This window comes from Phodopus roborovskii, unplaced genomic scaffold (genome assembly GCF_943737965.1).
Source record: "Phodopus roborovskii unplaced genomic scaffold, PHOROB, whole genome shotgun sequence".
NCBI classification, from domain to species: Eukaryota; Metazoa; Chordata; class Mammalia; order Rodentia; family Cricetidae; genus Phodopus; species Phodopus roborovskii.
The window spans coordinates 17,736,183-17,756,061 of NW_026126434.1; the positions used below are offsets into that span (position 1 = coordinate 17,736,183).

General features: G+C 43.7%; 1 protein-coding gene across 3 annotated transcripts in view; it reads right to left on the reverse strand.

Annotated features, from left to right (window-relative positions):
• Positions 1-4,846: 4,846 nt before the first annotated feature.
• The window catches only part of Bicc1 (BicC family RNA binding protein 1), a 201,392-nt gene continuing 186,359 nt past the window's right edge, over positions 4,847-19,879 (reverse strand). For 2 of the 3 annotated variants that reach the window (XM_051186877.1, XM_051186878.1), the window contains exons 18-21: positions 16,590-16,746; positions 13,550-13,710; positions 12,275-12,374; positions 4,847-7,292 (exon numbers count right to left, since the gene is read on the reverse strand). In XM_051186877.1, the coding sequence (XP_051042834.1) occupies positions 7,162-7,292; positions 12,275-12,374; positions 13,550-13,710; positions 16,590-16,746 (549 nt within the window). In that variant the 3' untranslated portion in view covers positions 4,847-7,161. Of the gene's footprint in view, positions 7,293-9,610; positions 9,690-12,274; positions 12,375-13,549; positions 13,711-16,589; positions 16,747-19,879 lie in introns of all 3 variants that reach the window. The other variant, XM_051186879.1, reaches the window with a different exon arrangement.

The window sequence follows — 19,879 nt, forward strand, 5'->3', positions numbered from 1 at the left end:
TTTAAAGTTAAATATAAAATGGTCTTCATGATACCTTAAGGGCCGTTTCTCATTGTACTTTGTTCACACTCAGCCCCACCAGCATCTCTTTTCCTCCTTGCCACATTTCCCCTCATCTCCCAGTCCCCTCAGCCCTGCCTGCTACTGTGTTTCATGTCCTTTAAGATCTAGATTCTGCATCGAGAAATGTGTTATTTGACATTTTATACCAACATTCTCTTAATGTACCTCTTCCTCCTATTCAAGACTTCTCTCCACAAAATGGCCCCTTCTACTTTTCCTTTTGCTGACACCTATACCCATGTGATATTTTAAATCTAGACTCCATATATGAGAGCACATGTGATGTTGGCATCTAGCTTACCCACTTATTGTGATGCTCTGTGGTTCCCTCCATCTTTTATGCAAATGAACATTTCAGTATCCTTTATGGCTGAAACTTCATAAGTCATATTTTATCTGCTATCTGTTAACAGGCATCTAGGCTTGTTCTGTATCCTGGCTGTAGTAAACAATGCAACAACAAAATGTATGTGCTAGTATCCCTATTAGTCCCAGGAGGAGTGGAGCTGGGTTGTATGGTAATTGTGCTTTACATCCCCACCAGCAATGGGTAAGAGTCACTTGTATCTACTGTCCTTCTGTGTGTGTGGGGTGCGGGGGGGGGGGGGTACTGATAGCCTGATAGTCACTCTGACTCTAGTGAGATGGAGTTACTATATGGTTCCATTTATATTTCCCTGACAGCCAGGGGGATTGAACAGTTTTTCACAGCCATTGATCATTCACACTTCTTTTGGGAACTGTGTTTATTTGCCTATTTATTGAAGGGATGATTGGTCTGGGACTTGAGTTTTCTGTGTTCTAGGATGTGTTTTATTGTTTTTTTTTTTTAATCTAAGATCTTCAATATAAAGTACAGTGTTGATTCTGTTGTATAAAACTAGCTAAGCTTAATTTCCCTTAACCTCCACTGCCTTAGTTTCGGTTTTTAAAAGGCAGTTTTATGTGTATTTAAAACCACTTTTTAAAGGCTATACAAAGTAGTAGGATGCAATGTAGGTAGGTAGTGACCATGGTCACTAATCACTGTGATGAGTGGTTAGTTTTCAAGCCATAGGGAGAACTTATATGGACATGTAGCTGTTGGCAGGGACAGTCTATGACTTCAGCAGGAAGGGAAGTTGTAAGGAGAGAGAGAGAGAAAGAGAGAGAATGAATTTTCAAATAATTTCCTCAGGAACTCTGAATCAGGCTGCATTGGTAGCTTGGACCAAGACACACTCATTTTCACAAACAACTTTTGCCAGCACATAAACTGCTTCTTAGATGCTGTGCTAAAGTCCAAGTCCCACAGTCAGGAATGAAGGTGCCCTAAAGACAAGTTCAGAGCCACTGACTTCTCTGCCTGGGAACAAAGGGCCACATAAAACCAGTTGCTGAGTTAGACTGTGCCTCTTCTAACCTGCTGTTGCTGTGGCTTTTCCCTTATGGCTCTTGTTCCCACAGACATTCATTCTCCCTCCAAAGTCAGATTCAGATTCCCAGTTCCCCAAACCTATTCCAAAACAAACTCAGAGCTCAACCTAATCCAAGCAGGGATTGCCAACCTCTCCTCACTCCTTTTGGAAGGAGCCATTGCACAGCAATTCCAAGAGTAAGCAAACCCTTGATGAAGGGTTTCTGAAGTGTCCTAGCCACATCTGTAAGGAGGGTCAAATATAACTGTACCCTGTTTGCTTTTTAAAGTGGGAAACTAAAATTAGCACAAATCCCAAAGCTCATGGCAACACACCCGGTGAAAATCAGTGACAAGCTGGGTAGGGAGAGGATGACAGCAACTGGCAGATGCCAGGGAGTAGGTGACCATGTGTGTCTCAGGGTGGGAGTGGCAATGTAAGGGAGGATTCAGGCAGCAAGTAAGAACTCTGAGAATGTGACCATTAGAGCACAAGATATAGCCACTGACTATAAATCCAGTTATAAATACACTGGTCCCTTGGATGAGTGGATCAAAATCTAGGATCCTGGCACAACAAAGACTTCAACACTGCATCTGGCCTGAGACTCACCTCTGGGAGTGGGTGCTGATTTTCAGTTCTATAGCCAGGTATCTAACAAGAGTCAAGTTGGAGAGGAGAGGGTTACATTCCAGCTCATGGTTTGTAGGGATAAGATCCAGCATGGCAGGAAAATATGGTAACCACAGCTTTGTGGCAAGGGCATCCAGCAGCTTGCTCACTTCTCAGTGGGCCAGAAAGTTTGGAAAGGGGGGGGGGGGTGATAGCCCTTAGCGGCTTTTACCTTTTCACTTTTTAATATTAGCTTAGACTTCCACCCATAGGATGGCACCATTCTCTCTCTGTTCATCCTCTCTGAAAACGCCACCACAGGTACAATGGACGGTGTGCCTCTTACTGGTGTCACACACGTTTCTTTACCCAATGAGGCAGATAATCAAAGTTAACCCTCACGGTGCTTGACTGCATATCAGTTTCTCTGCCCAACATTCAGGCAGGAGCAATCTATCGTCTTATGGTGAAGGAAGCAGATTAACACAGCAAGTTTCTATGAAAGGAATGAAAACAGACTTGTACTAATGTGAAAGGCTGGTTAGTAACAGCGGGGTGCTAATGTGGACACCCTGCTTGGTGTCTGTCCATGCTGTGGCACCAGCCCGACACACTGTGCTGTTATTGATGAATTAAAGGGACAAAGATGTGTCTCTCATTTTCAAAGATGAGGTCTCTGGGGCAAGGAGTGTTCTCACACCATGTAACTGCATCCTTCCTAGACTCAACATCTAATCTCATTACCTCTTTGCTAGGTTATTTGATGTCTTCCCAAAGGCTGCTTTTGGAAAGAAAGCTAGCTCACCTGAAAAGGGATGGTAGGACAATCATGGCCTCCCTTGGGGACTAAAATCATAGAGCACACTAAATAAATGCCATCTTATTAGGCTGGATGCATTTTTAACACATCAAAGTCTATGTAATGAGTACTCAAATCAGGATAAATCTCTTTGGGATTTATCCTGGGAACAGTTAGATCTAGAGAGACATTGATTACCCCACTGTCTAGCATCTGCACGTCTGGAACCATCCCAGGAGGCTGGGAGCCTCCACTGCCATAGCAAAGTCACATAAACTTGACTTCCAAACACCATGATGTAGCAGCACCATCTGAGAAGCCAGGGCCCCCAGTGTTATCACAGCAGAGCTCTGAAAGGTGTCACACTCTTTCAGTCACACCTGCCTTTGAGAATGTAACTACAACAGTGCACCTAGATAAAGGGAGGGGGGAACGAATGATTAGCATCTGAAAGCATAGGTCCATTTTGATGCAGTGGGTACCGTCAACAATTTTATTAAAAACTGGACCTCTAGGCAGCTCCAGAAAGCTCCCCCAGGGCACTTATAGAAGCTCATGTGGAAAGGCAGAGATGTCCCATAATGTTGTCATGGAGGGGTTTGCTCTAGGGTGACATGACCTCATCCAACATGAAGTAGAGTGGCTACACTGTCCCTCGGAAGACTTAGCAATGAACAGCATGACTGATAGCAAATGTCTGTGGCAATGGGGTCCTCAGCAATCCCTCCCTGAGCAGAGTCAAGAAAGTGAGACTCCAGTCACCATTCCAACTCACTCTACTGTTCAATGTCTTAGGGCAGCTAAAGTACATGAGAAGTGGAAGGCGCCTGGAGTGTGAGGCCTGCTAGGTGGTGACGCTGTCCATGAGTTAGCCATGCTGTGGGTAGCGCTTACTAGTGATGAAGCTGCCTTTGACTCAGTTGTGTTCCTGAAAGTAGCCTCAGTCACATCACTGGTTCACTTTTCAGTCTGTAGCTGCTCTCATTTGAAATAAAGTGGTGGTTATATTGCGCCAGGCTATGCCTTATCATACATTCTTGAACTTTCCTTTGTTTATCTACTCAGAATGTCAGCTTAAGGAGGTTAGGGGAGTGTTTCATTCTGTTCAAACATCTATCTACTTACCTAATTTGTGTGTGGGAGGTGTGGGTGTGTAGGTGGAAGGTACACATGCCATGACATGTGTGTGAGGACAAATGATAACTTGTAAAAATCAGTTCAGAGAATTGAACTCAGGTCATAAGGCTTGGTAGCAGACACCTTTACTCACTAAGCCATCTTGCCAGCCCAAGGGTTTCTATTTCACTCACCACTGGGCCTGGAGTGCGGAATGGTGCATATTTAACTTATGGGTGGTTGGTGATTTATTCATTCAGCCACCCATACGATACAAATCATCCAAGGAACTCCTGCTCTCAAGATAATTACCAAGAGCTGTTGTCGTAAACAATTCATGTGGAGATATTTCTGAGAATGTAAGGGTGGAAGGCGAAGGTTTCCTAAATATTTAGCAACATTTTAGGGTTCCAATCTGTTTGAGAATAAGTCTGCTTGGAATCTCAGGTCATGGCCCCAGAGACAACCCATTGGCTAGTTTAACAGTCTCTGTAAGGGAACGAAGGTCAAACTCAGCCCTACTGAACATGGAACCCTTGCTGGTAGGCAAATTTGTCAAAGCAGTCATCACTTGAGTGTTGATTAAAGAATGAGCAAGAACAAGCCTAGTCTAATGGAACTCTTTCTGGATATACCGATGGCTGGCAACAGAAACAATGACCAATCACTAGTCCCAAAATCACTGGCAAAACTAAAGTTCCTTTGCTTCCTGTTCACAGTGAGAGGAGAGAGGACTTGGAGACATATTTACACCTTCTGGAAACAGCCACTCCCCTTGAAATCTGAAAACAGGGACAGGGGTGGAGCTTATGTGGAAAGATTTGAAAGAATAAAAAGACACATTCCATGCAAACAGCAATACAAAGGGATTATATAAATTTATTTCTCATATAAAGATTGGTTTAGAAACAAGTCCCCACTCTCAATGTTAATCCCATATCTCACTTTTTTTTAAGTGATAAAAAGACAAAAATTCCCCACAAAATACCATCTGTGTCTCCTCCATATTTACAGATTATCAGTTGTGAGTAAGGCCAGGTTGGCTAAAAGTTACCATTACGTCGAATAACCCAAATATTTTGTGCACGGTAGAACACTGGCAAGTTTGTATGCTCTTCACTACATCAAGAGAAAGGGAGAAAAACCTTCCAGTGTTTTTAATTATTTTTTAGCCTCCCTATTTAATCAAGTTGAAGTGGACAGTTTCCCTTTGGTATAAAATCAAAGCACTATGTATACAGCCTAAACCAGATTAATACTGAATGTTTGCTCCCTCTTCTTCCCTTACCCAATGCATGGCAGAATCCACATTGAGCTCCAATGATTAGGTTTCTTTACTAATTAAAGAAATAACAAAAATTAGAGAGCTAAGTAGTCTGCCAAGGTGGTGAACTGGATATGTGACAAGCCTTAGATGAACATCTGAGCCCATGGGCACAGGATGGCCACAGAGAGTGATTCAATTCTGTACCCTTAAGTGGTTAAGGCTGAGATTAGTGTCAGGTAGATATTACTGCTGTGGCAAGATCGCCGCCATGCTTCTAGACAGCCCAAGTTTTCCAAGTGAAAACTTCTCTCTGTGTAAAGATTCCTTCAATTCTTTAGTAATCAGAATAAGCCTTGGAACAACATTAGGCAAGCATTTCCTAACCTTATATTTGTATAGATGCTCGTGTGTGCACACTTCTCCAACTCCTTTACCAAAAGCAGGTGGGAGTGGCTTATGTCACACAGAAAACCTTAACATATTAAACACAAACACAGCACTAAAGGTACCTGACAACATACCCTAGGGGGAAAGTTTTCAAAAAACTGTATACACTTGGTAAGGATATTGCTCTGAAGAGAGAAAGGCACTAGAGTGGTTTTCTTCATTGTACTGAAAACCTTCATGTCTACAAAGACAGAAAATATTGTCGTCTGGTCACCTGGACTTTCACAGTATAAGGTTGCAATGATAAATCTGGCCACTTAGAAAACCTTCTCCGAGTTCAGAACTGAGCTCTCGGATGAGCTGCCACCCTGAAGCCTTTCTCCGTTCCCAACTGATCCGAGTTGACTTCAAGTGGACTCAAAGGCACTCTGAAGAAAGTCCCAGGACCCACAGGGGGTGGAGCTACCAGGTAGGGAGGGGCCTCTTCATGATGGCAGCAGGGCTGTCTCGTCAAATGGTTACTTGTCTTTTTAAATAAAGTGACAACCTAGGGCTCCAGTTATTGAGTGCAGCTCAATCTCTACCATAAATCTCTAGAAAATATCAATTTCATCAGTTATCTACTGTATGCTTACAATATCTAAAAATAGAAGTTTGATATAAATAAATGTCCTTTAGTGGCAGTATACTAAAAGACCAGCCCCTTGGCCTTTTGACAGCCATTAAGATCATCTTAGCAGTACAGACAGCAGCTAACCAGGGCAACTGCAAAGAGTTAGTACTGCAAAGTCCATTTGGTCTGTCTTTTGTACCTGGCCAATGAACTGCAGTCATGGCCAAAGGGTTCCTAAGATGCTGACGCAAATGAACAGAATTTGGTCCAGAGCCAAGTAGAGCTCACATTTCCTAAGAGCACAGAGAATTCTGCACAGGAACTAATTAATATCCAGTACCATTTCAAATAAACATTTGATGAAGACAGAAAAATGTGTACCAATACCAAAAACATGAAGGTGAGAGGCAGATTCCACAGGATGAGCAACTACACCATGTAAAGTGCTGGAAGACCTCAGTCATTATTTTAAAGCAGAAAATTATACTTTGATTATGTTTTTCCCAAAGCCCCAAACACCAAGACAGTCCAAGCAAACAAAGTAACTTCTAAGTTTTCTGGCACCCCAGATGTCAAATTCTCCTTCATTTTAGGTTAAAAAAAAAAATAAATCAGTGCATATGTAATATAGGTAAATAGGAAGAAACAAAGCCCTAACCTCTATTGCAAATTCTGTCCAATTGCCAGTTTAAAAAGGATTTCCCCTTTTGGTGCTTTTATGGCAACATGAGAACATGCAACACATCTTGTCTTCCTCTTTTGCCATGAAGTACAGGTGCGAATTCAACGCTTTGGTCCCGATACCAGATACCCAGAGTGTCAAGGACGGACGGGTGCAGTGAAGACTGTCCATAGATCATGTCCATCTCTTCAGATTAGCAGGTGATTTTGTATCCAGAAGGTACTGCTACCAACGGCCACTGACGCTGGAAATGTCTGAGTGATACTGGCGAGGCAGTCTCCCACTGGCTCCGCCTTCTAGGAAGGAGGTACATGCGGTTGACGATTCAAACAGTTTTCTTCGGTTTTTACTTAGCTCTAGGAAGAGAATGAAAGAGAAAGAGTGTATTGTTAGCGGGCCAGTGGAGAAGCACTCTGTACAAGGAGAATACATCAGAACTCAGAAAATGGTGATAGTGGGATTTGTAGGGAAAACCAGGTGAGTGGCAGGAGGTAGACTCTCAGTTAATAGTGGGCATTTCTAAACATTTCCTAGCCTACTGTGTGAGGAGCATTTACTACTCACCTAGATAACCAGGGGCAAATGGTCTGTACAATACCCAGGGGAGTGTCACTCTCAGAAATTCCCTAGACATAGGTTTGCTAGGCTGAAAGTCAGAGGCATAGAACACAATAGATGCTGGTATGAGAAAATATATTACCAGTGGTCTAATGGGAGGGGGTAGGTTCATTTCTCAGCAGAACACCCACACACTCTTCCTCCATGACAAACAGAAAACATTAAGGTAGGCAAGCCAGAAATGGAGAGAGAGACTCCATGCCTGAAGGCTGCACAGAGGAGAATTGAGCCACCTCCCCACGACTGCACCAGTACACCAACCCATGCTTCTTAAGTGGGAACCAGTTATCAGAAGCATGCCCTCATGGAAGAGCTTTATACAAAAACATCAGCTTAATAAAGAACTTACCCACTTAGGAAATTAATGCTTAAAAACAATACTGAAATCTAAGTTGTCAGGGAAAATAGTAACACAGCCTACTTTAATTTCAAAGAATCCTGAGTACTTCGAAAAAATATATCTAGTGATTTTTTTTTAACATGGCAGTACAGAATGAAACAGAAAGACAGCTAGCTAATTGTTGTAGATGAGTGAGTGACTTGGCATCCACCCTGTTTGATGGACCCTGGCATCACCACAAAACTCTGCAGGAAAGCACTTGAGGAGAACCATGAGACAGAAAGTTAGGATTTCTTGTAAGCACCAAATGTACATCTCTCCAATTCGCTCAACTTTAAATAATCAGAAGGGCATAAAATGGCATGCTTGAGTCTGTTTGTGTTCATCTTATACTTGTACAGAACTTGGTTTAATACCATCCCTCACCCAAGTATGTCAGTCGCCTTAGGAATTCTGCAGTCACACTTGAGCCCTGGAAGCACTGGCAAGTCTTGGGATGAGAAAATAATTTATGTTCTCATGAGCCAAGTGAGTAAGGACCACCAGATAGTCAGCTGTCCTCATGTCTTCTGAGTACTGGAAGTTAAATCAGCCAGCATGCCCTCAACATTTCACCTCACTCACACTCACACACACACACACACACACACACACACACACACACGCACACGCACACACTTCAGAATGTGAACCCTTCCCTATAGGGTCAAGATGACCTTGGAGATACCTCTCTTTTGTTAACACACTGTTCTCAGAGACAAAGATAACACTATTGCATTAGAGGTGACGACAGGTACCTTAGAATTCATTTTGCTAAAGTGTTCCCTAAGGGGCAGATAACATGAGCATTCTCTATTTTATAGATAAGAAAACTGATTTTTAAAAAGTTGATGTCACTTGCACACTGAAGTGCAGAGTTGAGTCCCCACCTGCCTGACACAAAGGTCCACTGAACACTGGGTTTTTGTGACCACAGATTAAACAAGGCTCTCTGGTAGTGAGAATGCCACCAGAGACATCACCACTTTAGGTATGACCAGTGACAAAGCACTGGTTTGTACCAAAGTGTGCCAAATCCATTTATCAATTGTAAGAATAGTTTGAAATCTATAAACACAGCAGATGCTGGCACAAATGGCATGGTTGCTGTTTCAGTCACTACAGAACCTGACACTCCTTCTGAAAAGCTGAACAACTTAGTCTTATTTTAAAAACCCACAAATACAGAACTTCAAATTTCAGACCAAGATGGAGTTGAATGTACGAAAGGCAAACTTATAGAGGACCATCTTTGGTGTCCATTTTTCTCACAGGCAGAAGGTCAGAGTCTGAAGTTTGTTCCCATGTTACAGAGAAGAAAAGGTAAGGAATGGGGGCTGAGCACTCTTCCCCACACAGGAGCCTATGCAATGAGATGGTGAAAGTTACAATGCCAATGGAGCAGTTTTCAGTCCATTTTTATAAGGTTGCATCAGCTAGCTATCTGAAAGAATCCAGTGATTGTGAGGGCAATCAAGCAGGTCATCCACAAAAGTACAGTTTCTAAAACAGCGAACACACACGAGGCTCAGAAACAAAACTTCCCAAGAGAAGTTGTCAAGGCAAGTCCTACTGAAGATATTTAAGGATCTTCTTAAGATTAAAAAGCAAGTTCCTGCCTCTAGTTTTCTCTTTTGTCTCAGCAAACCTAAGGGGATAGTTTCAGAAAATACCAACCTTTTGCTTTGAAATTCCAAGGCTCACACAATCCTGGCAGCTCTCAGGGTCTTGTTGCGGATCTGAACAGAGTCACAAACTAAAAGAATAGGTCGGGAGATGTTAGATCTACCTGCAGCCGTGGCAGGAGGCTTGTCAATAGGATGCTAGCTAGCATGTCTCACTGAGTCTGTCCAGCTAGCTAGCTAACCAGTGACTAAACTAGTCCCAACAATCTCCTGACTTAAAAAAAAAAAATTCAAATTCATTCTCGGACACATCTCTACATCTCAGATTCATTCCTTAAAATATTAAAGTGCAGGCTTTCTGCCCCAAGATAAAACCTCATACAAAAAAAAAAAAAAAAAAAAAAAAAAAAAAAAAATTCAAGGGTAAATTTAACAAGCTGCACAGTTTTGCAAAGTAGAAATCATCTAACCAGAAGACAAGCATGAGTCTTGGCTGCCTGGCCAGGCTGCATCTCTTGGGGGTCATGAACAGAAAAGTCTTTGTTATCAGATAGGCTGAATTGGGAGAAACAGCTTTTGATGAAGCGTTTCTTTCTTTTTCAAGATTTATTTTTTATGTATACAGTGTTCTGCCTGCAAGCCAGAAGAGGGCACCAGATCTCATTATAGGTGGCTATGAGCCACCATGTAGGTGCTGGGAATTAAACTCAGGACCTCTAGAAGAGCAGCCAATGCTCTTAACTGCTGAGCCATCTCTCTAGCCATGATGAAGCATTTCTTAAGGACAACATTACTTGCAAAGAAAATGACTTATTGGGTCCCAGCAAATGCATTTGGCATAGTAAGACAAATTTCCTCCATGTAATCAAAGACCTGGGGCTGTGCAGAGCAGTCCCATTTAAAAGAGCTGTGTCTCCAAAACACACACTGACCTCAGAAGAACCATGCCTAAGATGATTGGAAAAACAAAGAGGATTCAACACCCCTTTGTCTCACTTCCAATTCACCCAGACCTATACTGAGTTATTGCTATATTCCAGAGGGAAGCTTCTTAATGATCTGCCTAAAACCTGTGAAAATGTTTGGGAGCCATCCCCTGTGGCTGAATGCTTCACAGGACTTGGGACAAATTCACAAAGAAAAAACTTGGTTTTCATTGTGCTGCTACCACTACTCTGTGAAGGCTAGTGACAGGCTACAGAACATCAGGTAGGTATTTCTCTGTACAGAAGTGCTAGCCTGTATTAGGAAGTGTATGACTTAGTTATCAAGTGCACCTCAATTTTGCTTAACAGTTAATGAAATAATGTGGAAGTATCCAATGTTAGAGCTTGAGAGTAACCCTCTGTGGATAGGCACTCTAGGGTAAACTAAGTAAATAAAATGATCTTATTACCAAAGACAGCAAAAAAGAACAAACAGGGGTTTGAAACAGCCTGCTAAGAGTAGCTATCAAGCCTGGTGATATATTTCACAGAAGGACAGGTCTCAGAAATGGAAGGTGAACCACACAATCACCACCACAGTCTACATTCACAACAGGCAAAACCAGGAGAGATTTGGAAGTTTCCCCAAGCGTCAATGACATGGCTCAGCAGAACACAGGCCTCATATCTGAATCCATCTTTCCCCTCACATACACTGGGATGAGCTCAGGGCTCATCAGGAATTACACATCCACCTAAATACCATTAATACAGGCTGGTGGAGGCCCCCGGGTAGAGTCCTGGAGTGTGTATGTACAGACATATTATGGAGTCTAACGCTGCACCCAAAAGCACCCATACTGACATCTGCCCTGGTTGAAGTCCCCTGTTCACGTATCGACTTTAGACAAAGATTTCTCCTCAGGAGGTAGAGTCAGATACTGCAATCCACTGCTAAATGAAATGTGCATACCCTGAGGTTTTGAATTGTATTTTCAACTATGATTAATGACTTCTGTCTGGAAAGAGTATTCACCAGCTGGATGTTACTGTTAGCCTCACACGGGCCCAGCCTGCCAAGTCACAGGCCCCTGCCCAGAATGCTTGCCTTCTGCTTTTAGTGTCACTGTCTTTCCAAAAGACAAGCACACATAAATTTGACAACCATGTTTTCGTTCTCTGAACACTGTAGAAGTGTACCGACATATGTGTGTACCACCCCGATTCATCACCTGCATGGTACCCAATAGGGACTTGCAGAGCACTCACTAAATGAATATGCAAGAGGCCACCAGGAAGGCAGACTAGGGATATAGAGACTATTTTTCTTCCATCTGTGACTCAAATTCTACTAAAACATCAGAAAAATCAAAAGGCATTAAGTCTGATAAACCCCAACAAGAAATACCATGAATGCACAGGGTCACTGTGATGACCCTGGAGTTCAAGGACATACACACTGGAACATGGCTTTCAATCAAGAGTAGTTATTCACAAACCTAGCAACTTGTTTATCACAACTGCTCCCCTATTCCCATGTTCTGCATGGGGCAATTTTGGCTACCTCTTCCTGAGGAGGTCTAGTATAAGGAACAATATTGCCAAGGCAGGCGTTTGGGCAGGGACTTGATTAGGGTAGGGTGTCTCAGCATTGGCCAAGTGTTGGCAGATCACATCCAGCATCGGATCAGAGGAGTGAATAACTGATGGGCAGAACCAGCCAGCCCCACATGCGAGACCCCTGGCAGAGGGTTTTCAGATTTTAGAATATGAGTTTAGCACATATTCACCTGAAATTGCCAGCAGCATTTTCCTTCTGGCACCAAAGGTTGTAATCCCCAGCTCCTTCAGATCCTGGTCCGTGAGGGTGAGGAACGTCTGAAGATCGATCTATGGGAAACAGAAACAAGGTGGAGCTAGTCAGTCAAGTGTGTGGGCTTTTACCACTGCGGACTCGATGATTACTGTATTGATTTGTTAATTCTACCTACTCCCTAAAAACAATGGTGGTGGCACCAACCCAAGGGTCAGAAATTAGGAAATAGGTGGTGGTGCTGGAGAGATGGCTCTGCAACAAAGAACACTGGTTGCTCTTCCAAAGGACCCTGGTTCAATTCCCAGCTCCCACATGGAGGCTCAGAAGCATCCTTAACTCCAGTCCTAGGGGATCTGACGTCCAATCTGTCCAATGGACCCTGCACATACATGGTATACATACATACATTTAGACAAACATTCATGCACAGTAAACAAAATCTCAAGGAGGAGGGAGAAAGGGTGGGAGGAAGGAAGGAAGGAAAAAAAGGAAAAAGAAAAGAAATTGGTAAACTGAAAACAACTATCAGCAGGAGACAGACCAAGCCAGCAAATTAATGCCACAGAGATAAATTTAGCTCTGAGCATCTTGGCAGCTAAGACCAAAACAACACAAATAAATGCTGTACCACATTTGTGACTGGATACAAAAGAATGTGAATCAAGAATGTTTGTTAGCTTTTGTCTCTAAGAAGAAATCAAAGTATATACACGATGATAGCTTCCTTTGTGTTATACACAACCATGCAAGAGACTGTCTCAAAAACAAACAAAAAACGGTACAGAAACATCTGTATAACAGCACAGGGGCAGGGCTCTTATTTTGATGGTAGCCTGTGGGACTTTCTTAGAAAGGTAACAGTGGTGAAGTCAGATTCATTACTAATACTGGGTGCTTGTGACAGGCAATGATGTACCCTGCAGCTGCTGTACACATCATATATGGCTGCAAATGTGAGCAATGAGGATCTGCAGGCTCAATGCTGACCTCTGGGGAGCTGTGACCCCAAGGTTCCCCTATGTCAGCACCCCACTGTGCTCTCAGCTAATGTGGTGAAGGATGATTGGGTGGTTTTCTACACGCCCCACTTTCTATTTCTCTGCTTCCTGCTATACTAAATAAGGAACAAAGTGACATTTTCCTCTGTAGCCAGAACAAGCTGAGGGAAAGGACAACCATGGATCAGCATGGCTTCCTTCTGGAGGTCATCACACCCACAACCCAAACAAAGATGCCCAGGCTGGCCGACCTCTTGCTGCTGGAAGACATCTGTGTATTTGCCCAGGCCCAGCTTGCTGAAAAGTTCAGGAAGGTCGGAACCTCTGAAGCAGCTGTTTAGGTTGCAGCCATTGCTCCCTGTCAGCGAGGAAATGCAGTCCATGTAGTTGCTGCTGCTCAGATAATGCTCTCCTGCAAGGCAAAGAAGAGACAGTCAAGGCCATGGAGAACATGGTTTAATTAAAATCCTTAATTACCAAGTATTTCAGATTCCATTGTTCGGCTGAACAGAGCACTGGCTGCAGAAGCATGGTAATCCATCACCACGGGATCAGCTTTTCACCAAGGAAATGCTGCTTACTGCTGCCATTCCCAGGCTACAGTTGGGAGGCAGAAAAGTCAGTACCAGTGCTTCTGTAGCTAATAATCATCCATTGTGTTTTCCCCAAGTGTTGGCTCTTTACAGCTGATTTGATGGGAATCAAATGAAGAGCTGGCAAGGAACTCTGGCAAAGGTACAGGAAGTTATAATGAGCCCAAGTTCCCCTTGGATGGTAGGGTGGCCCTCCGCCTCCCGACCTGTGGCTCCATCATGTTGTACAAGATTTATGCCACACTATAGTACACACATCTCATAGCCTTGAAGAACACATCAGGGAATCAAGTCAGTCAAATCTGGTGCTTCTGAAATCAGTAACATCTGCAGCAATGAGGCTGAGGTTCCCGGGTCTAATTTATGACAGAGTGAATGTATTTCATGGGAAGGATGCTAACAGAGCAATACAGAATTCTGTCTTGGCTCTGCAAATAATTTGATGGGCAAACCTACCTATGGTCTGGTTCTCAGACCAACTGACATCCCAGGCTAGAGGAAGGGTCTTAATACCAGACTATGTATATGGCCAGACCCCCAAGCACACTGCTTTAGAGGACCTAGCAGAGGGATGTGTGGCCATGCTGCCTCTTGCCTGTGTGGTGATCCATCTCTCACAGCCAGGATGTGGCCCTAAGAGGGATTTCTGGAGAGTGGAAGAGAGAGATGAGGCTACTCCAGAGTTCTGCAGCAGCCAAGCCTCAGAGTCTGCTTTGCATGGATTTCTGGCCCTACTGATCTGATTGCTTTCTCTCCTTTTCCTATGCAAAATGTGGCACGCTCTGCATATCTCAAAGGCAAGGAATTGTTACATTTCTTTTCCTTTTTAAAACAGGTATTCTCCTGGGAAGAATATGAAGGGATCCAAAACTAACCCCTAAAATAACATCCTTGAACCATCATTTAAAGGTAAGGAGAAGCCCCCCAAAATCATCAACTCACACTGAGTCAAGAGTAACACGACCCTGTGCTGGGGGCCCACTGGCCTTGAGTGAGTAGAAGTCAACTATGGGCTGATCATGCAAATTGTTGTCCAAATGATAAATTTACCTCCTGGTAGAGCAAAGGGGAGCTACCAAAGTCTACGCTTGAGCAACTGGTATAAACAGGAAAGCCCAGAAGAAAAAGTAGCTAAGCCCATGTTCTTCAATATGGTACCCACTGAGAACCTGAGATGAGGTGAGTGGAAGTTAAAATGTTGGACCAGTATAACATATATTGTAGATCTGGGCCAAGTAAAACCTTAAACAGATATGCGAAAATAAACCCCCCTGTGGGAAATGTTTCTAATGGCCCTTACTTCATGTTGACTATTGACATGTTTGCATTGACCATTGATAATTTCTATACTTTCTTTTAAGCCCCACCCCCCAACCTTACAAAACCCTGGTAAAAGCCATATTATTGGGATTCTTTAATTACCCCATTTATTTTTCACAAGGTCATCTTGGCCTAATTTTTAGTTCAACAGCTTAGTACAGTTGGCTTAAGTTAGCTGAAGGAAAGGAGAAATGAATGAGAAGCCACTATATAAGCCAAACACTACATCCCAAGACCTGTGTGGAACAGCAGCTGCCTCTGGGCTGACTGCATTGTGTGTGTTAAGAGGATCAAGTTGATGGGAGCTTCCAGCTCCAGCTCATGGTTCACAGGGAGAAGAGTTGACATCATTTCCTGATTTGGATTTATAGTATGATTGACTACAAGTCCTACTGTACTTGTCCATAGTACCTTCTGATAGTTCATGCTACATGTTTAGAATTCCAAATGTGGGAAGAACCATGAATAAAAAATCATTAGCACACCTGATCGTCACTGTGCAATCTTTGATCTAGTTATTCATTTCTACCACCTAGAAGAGCTGATACCCTTACAGATATGACACCTTGTTTAGCCTCAGCCATATTGGCTCAGGCAGAAGCCAACGATTTAAAGTGACTTCTGTGTTTATGTTAATTCATCTTGCCTACATAAGACAGCAGAATGACAATACCAGTTGACATCCCAATGTGGATGGGGAAGTCTCATAAAGCCCCACCCCTGGATGAAGAGCTACAGGCAATCAAAGGCTGCTGAGAAAGGTAGATGGGGTAGGTGCCTTGGTAGAAATTGGAGGTGGAGAGATATGGGTAAAAATGATGTAAATACAGCACTCATGTATGAAACTCTCAAAACAAGCTAAAAATCCTGTTTCTTCACCTTTAGTAGTTTTTCTTCAGTTGTCCAAAATGCTACTTTGACAATATCCTACTCAACCAATTGCACATGTTTCTTTCTCTTCCATGTTGTTTGGGTACGTGCGCGCGCGCACGTGTGTGTGTGTGTGTGTGTGTGTGTGTGTGTGTGTGTGTGTGTGTGTACAGAACATGTACCTGCTAGGTGCCAGAGAGACACAGCATGACATACAGGACTCAAGAAGCATTCACTAGGCATTGCTGACTTGCACAACTCAAATTCTACAAGGTAGAATGATGGCATTTCAGGATGCAAGTACCAGACCATCCACCATATACAAAAATGCAGTGAAAGGAGAAGAGAACTTCACAGGGAGGATCCAAGAAAGCTTGGGGAAGAGGCTACACATGACTCGTACCAAGCACTTCACGTCTCAGGAGCGAGCTGCCTGCACCTCATCACCTCACGCCAAGCCAGGGCATCTAAGTTGACACCTGAAAGTGTGAAAAGCAATAACACTCACTTGATTTGTTCTGTTTGCGCTTGGGGCTGCCAATTGGCGCTGTGAATTCACTGTGACCCATGGGTCCTATTCCGTTTCGGTCTCTCCAATTGTCTGATTCGCTTCCACTTGCCAGATGCTCACGACTGCTGGACCTTGAGAGGGACAACGAGGAGCCCTGCAAAGAGTCCAAGCCAGAGAAGGAAGAGTTCAACACAGAGGACGTCTCTCAGTGGGAGAGAAATGATACCACTGCCATGTCCTTCTGTTGCCAACCAGGGCACACCCATTCTCTGGAATGTACCAAGGATGAACGCTGACAGACACTGAGAGGTCCTCACTAAGAAGACCTGACTCTGCAGGTGTCCAAAGCTCTAGAAGTCACCAGGGCAAAGAACACTTCCTATAAAGTTTCAAAATGTCATGGTTCAGTTCATCCCAGTTTTAGGAAACAGAAAGCAACCCCCTACACACACACACACACATGCACACACCTAGTCCAGGAATGATTCTCTGCCTTAGCTCATACAGAAAGGACACAGGAGTAGCAGAAGTGCAGGGAAAGCCAATGTTCTTACAAAGGTGCCTGTTCCTAACACCCAGTGTGGGGAGACAAACAGAACTTCCATTTCCCTGCTAATATTCTACTCCAAGGACACAATCTCTCTTTGAAATCCTCCAAATTTAGACTAAGATTAATTTATAACAACTCAAACCCTGCCTGAGTTTGCATTGATTCTTTTTGTTCATATGTCTATGGTACAATGGCACCCTAGCTTTGTGCTAGATTATCAGTAGGTGGCTGTGAGCTGCCATGTGGTTGCTGGGAATTGAACTCAGGAGCTCTGGAAAAACAGCCATCTAAGCCATCTCTCCAGCTCCCTCATTTGTAAATTTATTTTCACTGGTAGTTCCAAGAAAATTCTTCCCACAAGTAACTTTGGCTCATGCAGCCCATTCAAGGTGAGGATGGCATCGTTTAAACACTTCCAACTAACAGCAAGGACACCCTAGCCCTGAGGTTTCCTACTTCCTCCTTGTGTCCTCTGTGGCCTCCTTCTTTCCCAGCCTATCTGTAGGCCTGGTCTTTGACACCCAATGCACCCCCTTTTCACCCCTGTACTTTGTCAGTGAATGCATTCAATCCTCTGTGAAATCTTTAGTGTGCAAGTGACTGTGGCAGTTTCTACCTCTGGATTGAGATCCCTGTGGAACTTCAAGATCCTAAAGCTTCGGGTCTAATGCCTATTCTAGTCTGACAAGTGAGCACTTTCCTCACTGAACGGCCCCTCCCACCATCCACCATCCTCAGCCTGCTTAACCTCTCTCCATGCTAGTCTTACTTGCTTCTTCCCTCTGAAATCCAGCACGTAAAACAAGGCTGGTATTTTTAAGTGCCAATCAGAACAATCCATGCCTCGCATACAGTCTTAAACTTCTGCTGTTCAGAGGCAAAGGTGCTTCCTAATTTCCCATTACTTCCCTGTAGTCTACCATGGTCAGAGGTGTACCAGGGTCAGCCTTGCTGAAACCTTCATCTCCAATGCCTCCTGTTGAGACCTCTCCAGTGAGTTTTGACCTTAGGATGATCAAGCCATTTATTCCTTGGACTCAATGCTCTTTCCCAAGATGCTCCTGAGAGTGACCCTATTTTGTCCCAGCATGCCTCTTATCTGCTCCTACGGTCAAAGCAACTCTGCTGAGCATGGACTAGGAATTTTATTACCCACTGCCTTCTTGACATATTGTGTTTCTTCCACCAGAAGGCAGGCCTGATCCCAAAGCAGTGCTAGTGTGTACAATCGGGTGCACAGAACTGTCTGGGGAGTGCCGAGTCACTTTCCCGCACCAGCGGTATGCCCTTGCTGATTTAGGGCAATGGATACAGGGAAATTTGGCTCCTAAGTCAAAACTTAGATTTTCCAGTGAAAATATCTTTCATATCTTAAACCAAGATAAACCCAGAGTGGCAAGGACCAAAGAACATGTTGAACTCTGGCAAGGGCCACAGCACTGATGAGTAGCTGCTCAGCTTACATATCTTGTAACTTGACATCTGCCTCTTTCTGAATGTCTTTAACCACTTGCCTGGAAGACTGAACTGGCAGTCTTCTAAAGAAGGCAGTTCCGGCTTCCTCACTAACAGGTCTGAAATATCCACTGAGCAAGCAGTTCTCCACACTGAAGTTTTTGAGATTAAAAACTATCAGACCACTACCTTGCCTAGTGTTGGGGAAGTTGAAAACCACTGGTGGTTCCCAACTCATGCTTTTATTTGCTTTGGAGAACATGCCCCCCCAACACACACACACACACACACACACACACACACACACACACACACACACACTTCTAAGAGACAGACAGCAGAAAGAAAATGGAAAATCCCCAAAAGCCTTAGCAGCTCAGTTCAAAGAGATCTTCTGTTTATGTTTTGATATCCCAGTATAACACCAAGCAGGCAGGAAGGAAAAAAGATGGAAAGTGCCTGCCTCATATCTAAATAACTTCTCAAGAGGACAGGATAATTATTTAGTTGTTAAGAAAAACAAACTTGAAAAATTGCTCAAATACAGCTTCTCAATAATGCAGAGTACAGAGTTCAAAGTATCTAATTCTCTAGCCAAGCAAGCTGCCTGGAGCAAGAAGCTGAGGTACCTGGCACATTGGCTGGATAGTTCTCAGCCACTAGGATGTTAACAGTAGGGGCGCTGCTCACATGGCTGCAGTCCACCTTCCTTTGCTTTTCTTTGCGAAACAGATAAGGAAGGTGAGGATGCTCTAGTTACCCTCCAATTTAAACATGTCCGTGCTATAAGCAGACACATGAACACTATCTGTGAATCTATATGCCTACCTACCTATCTACCTCCTTCCCTCCCCATCTCCATCCATCTAAACCCCCATCCCTTGCTCTTTCATTCTTTGAATAAGAACTGTCTTCTATTGTTGTTTCGAGCCTCCCCCCTTCATCATCATGGAAGCCAACCTCAATCCTTACCCACCTTCCTGGTTTAGTTCTTCTCAATAACAGCAGAGAAAGCAGGAGGGAGCTCCTGCCACAGAAAGTTCATTAATGGCTGTCTATGGACCCTCTCCCTCCACAGAGGAAGACCTGGCCCAAGGCAAGCATAGAGCATGACTCCTAAGGAAAGCCAGAACCTACCCTTCCCAGCATTCAGAGAGGCCATGGAAAGAAGCAGATGACATGGAGCTTCCCTGGGCTCTAGTTTCACTGTTACTGTCTGGCCCCACCTTTTAGCATCAGTGGGTTGAGTGACATCAGTCAGGAAAGTGGAGCAGGCTAGCCC